The sequence below is a fragment of the Mangifera indica genome, chromosome 13 (genome assembly GCF_011075055.1).
Source record: "Mangifera indica cultivar Alphonso chromosome 13, CATAS_Mindica_2.1, whole genome shotgun sequence".
NCBI classification, from domain to species: Eukaryota; Viridiplantae; Streptophyta; class Magnoliopsida; order Sapindales; family Anacardiaceae; genus Mangifera; species Mangifera indica.
This window is the reverse complement of record NC_058149.1, coordinates 3871424-3874368: the sequence shown is the minus strand read 5'-3', so window position 1 is coordinate 3874368 and position 2945 is coordinate 3871424. Positions and strand designations below refer to the sequence as shown.

Here is a 2945-nt window from a genome sequence, read left to right as displayed (position 1 = left end):
TTTTTTTATTCAAATTCAAAAATACAAACGTCTTTCATCCGAACGAACCCGTATTAATTAATATTGAGTAAAAATGAGAATGAGAGTGAGTGTTTGAGTGATATAAGAAGTGTGTGTAATAAGAGTGAGTAAGAGGGTTTATATAGATGTGGTAAAAGGTAATTTTGGTATTTTAAAAAAAGTTTAGGGCATTTTTGCTTAGGAATAGGAAAATTGAGTATCTTTGCTTAAGAATAGGAAAATTGGGTATTTTTGCTTAATAGAGGGGTAATTTGGCCATTTAATATAATTTCCCTTAAATTTTTTTATTTATTTTCACTGATTTTTATTTGTTGATTTAGCTTATGAAAATTACTTTTATACTCTTAATATAATTCGCTAATAGGGGGTGAATAAACTCTTAGTACTAACAAAATATATAGAAAATTGCTATTTCGTTAGAGTTCAAATGGAAATAGTCATTTGACCTGGTTTCTAATTGAGCAGGAGGCCTACCTCTAGCCTTTTGCATGAGTTACAGAAAATTGCGACTGACTGCGTCAAAACCGTCAGCCATGCTGGTTCCAGCCGCCAGATTAATATAAACCTAATTTTCATGAATAAAATACGATTTTATTGAAATTTTTTAACATTTAAGTTTTAAAAAAAAAAAATTCTCTCCTCAAAATGTTAACGTTCATCGAACCATTATAAAACAAATTTATGCAAAATATACATATGTAATGTATATATAGACTAAACTTGTCACTATCAAATTTGACCACAATTTATCCAAGAAAAACTAGAAGAACCTACATGATACTTATGCATATCCGGAAAAAATTAAAAAAAATAGAAAAAGACTCAGTCAAAATTTGACCAAATACTCTTTATCTATCACAAGATTCCAAAAGTGGCCTCTTGCTTAACACGCTAGTGCAATCTTGTGCGCATTTTATTGTTTCAACTTACGCAGAAACTTCAAACTTCATGTCATCTCATTTCTCTATTTATATATCCACACTTCTCAGCATCAGCAAATTTCCTTCGAGCTCACATCAATCTCTTTCTGAAACAAGCAAGAAAATTATTATTTAATGGGGAAGAACAGCTGGTCTTTGCTTAGCCGCCTGAGAACAGCCGTGAAGAAGGTGAAAATATTGCTGAACTTGAACTTAAATCGGTGGCGAATCGCTTCGATGATTGGCGCTTCTTCAAGCAACCGTTTTTTCAGCTTTAACGATCGGCCAGGCTTGAAGGCAGCCACCGAAGAAGATATGGAGTCGACATGGGACGAGTCGAGCTCGGTTTCGAGATCAGGGTCGTCGCTTCACAGGACGATAAGTTGGCCTTCTGAACAAGATGACATTGATAAGAGAGCTGAGATGTTTATTGCTAATTTCCATAAACAACTTCAGATTGAGAGGCAAATCTCTTTGGAGCTTCGTTACTGTAGAGGAAACAGCTCTGGATCTACTGTTTCTCCCTGAGTCTCCGTGAAGAAGCCTGTGTTTTTTCTGAGTGGTTTTCTATTACAGATTTGATTATCTGGTCTGGATCTTCTGTTTCTCCTTGAGTCCCTGTGAAGAAGCCTGTGTTTTTTCTGAGAGGTTTTCTATTACAGATTTGATTAATTGCGCCAAAGTTTATGATTTTTTTTTTTTTTTTGAAATTATTTTCTATATTGGGATGTAATTCTTTCTTGTATTGGATTGGTTTTGAATTTCTATTTTGTGTTCGTTTATTCATTGATTATTTCTATTTTATTTTTACAATGTAATTAAAGATTATCGTGTATTTATTTTGAGCAATGTTATAAATGTGACAATTATTTTGTAATGAAAGGGAATATTCTTCTTAAATTCTTGTTAAAGGTTCTCAATTAGATTTTGTCCTATTTTCATATTATGATCATGGTTAATATCACTTACAGCCTTACAATATAAATTAATTCTATGTCTTTTTTTAACTTGAAGATTCATCACTTAAACCTTATCTTCAATTTAAAAATCAAAACCCAAATCCTTACTTCAACTAATTCCAAATCTACCTCAAATTCAAGCTCATGTTGAAAATACTCTTGTTGGAGAATTGACATTAAGACTAGAATCAGATTGGTTTTGGTGCGATTTCAATTAAATCACAAAGGTTCTAGGTAAATTGCATCGTGTTGTTTGATTCAACTATCATACCATATTTGTGCGAATTTATTCATACTACACATTATCAATGTGATTCATGAAATCATAACTATCCAATTCACTGGTATTGAATTCCACTAATGATTTTGATTTTAATTATGGCCTTAAAATAACTATAAAACCGAAGTAAAAATTACATTTAGCAAAGTTTTTGGACAAAGTGATTTTATCATTAGTTAACATTTTCATTTTTTAGTGTTTATATGAATTTCATTAACGCAAGGTGGAAAAATGTCATTTTCAAAGTTTGAGAGTGGGAAAGGTTATTGAGGCAAAGATCAAGTGTGAAAACATTATGTCTTTAATAAATGATGAAAAAGTAGGGATATACATAATTTAGTTCAAATAATAAAACCAAACTTAACTGAACCGCTTAAAAGTTACACTTTGGTTTGATTTAGTTTATAAAATAGTTTGACTTAAATTGAAAAATTTTCAAATCGAACTAAACTGTAAATCATATTTAATATATATATATATATTAAAAAATAATCCTTTAAAAAAATTCCAAGTAAATGACATTTTATTTTTCTAAATTGGATACTAATATATAAGAAAACAATATAATCCAAAAATAATACTTCATTATAAAACAATCTTGTCAATACAGTTGTTAATAATTAATCAGTATAATCTTTACATTGATCATTGCAAATCATAATTAATTAATTTGCTTACTTTAATCACAATAGACTATAAAATCATATAATTCATAAATTAGGGATTAAGACAAACTTATTTGTGCAATTTTGTTGGAGAGAGTTG

General features: G+C 29.9%; 1 protein-coding gene across 1 annotated transcript; it reads left to right on the top strand.

Annotated features, from left to right (window-relative positions):
• Window positions 1-1076: 1076 nt before the first annotated feature.
• Window positions 1077-1469, top strand: LOC123194965. The gene has a single exon (XM_044608473.1). It carries the CDS (start codon window positions 1077-1079, stop codon window positions 1467-1469), a length of 393 nt encoding a protein of 130 aa, XP_044464408.1.
• The last annotated feature ends 1476 nt before the right edge of the window (window positions 1470-2945 follow it).

Excerpts from the sequence above, each read along its gene's own strand:
- LOC123194965 (XM_044608473.1), top strand. The coding sequence starts at position 1,077 with ATGGGGAAGAACAGCTGGTCTTTGCTTAGCCGCCTGAGAACAGCCGTG.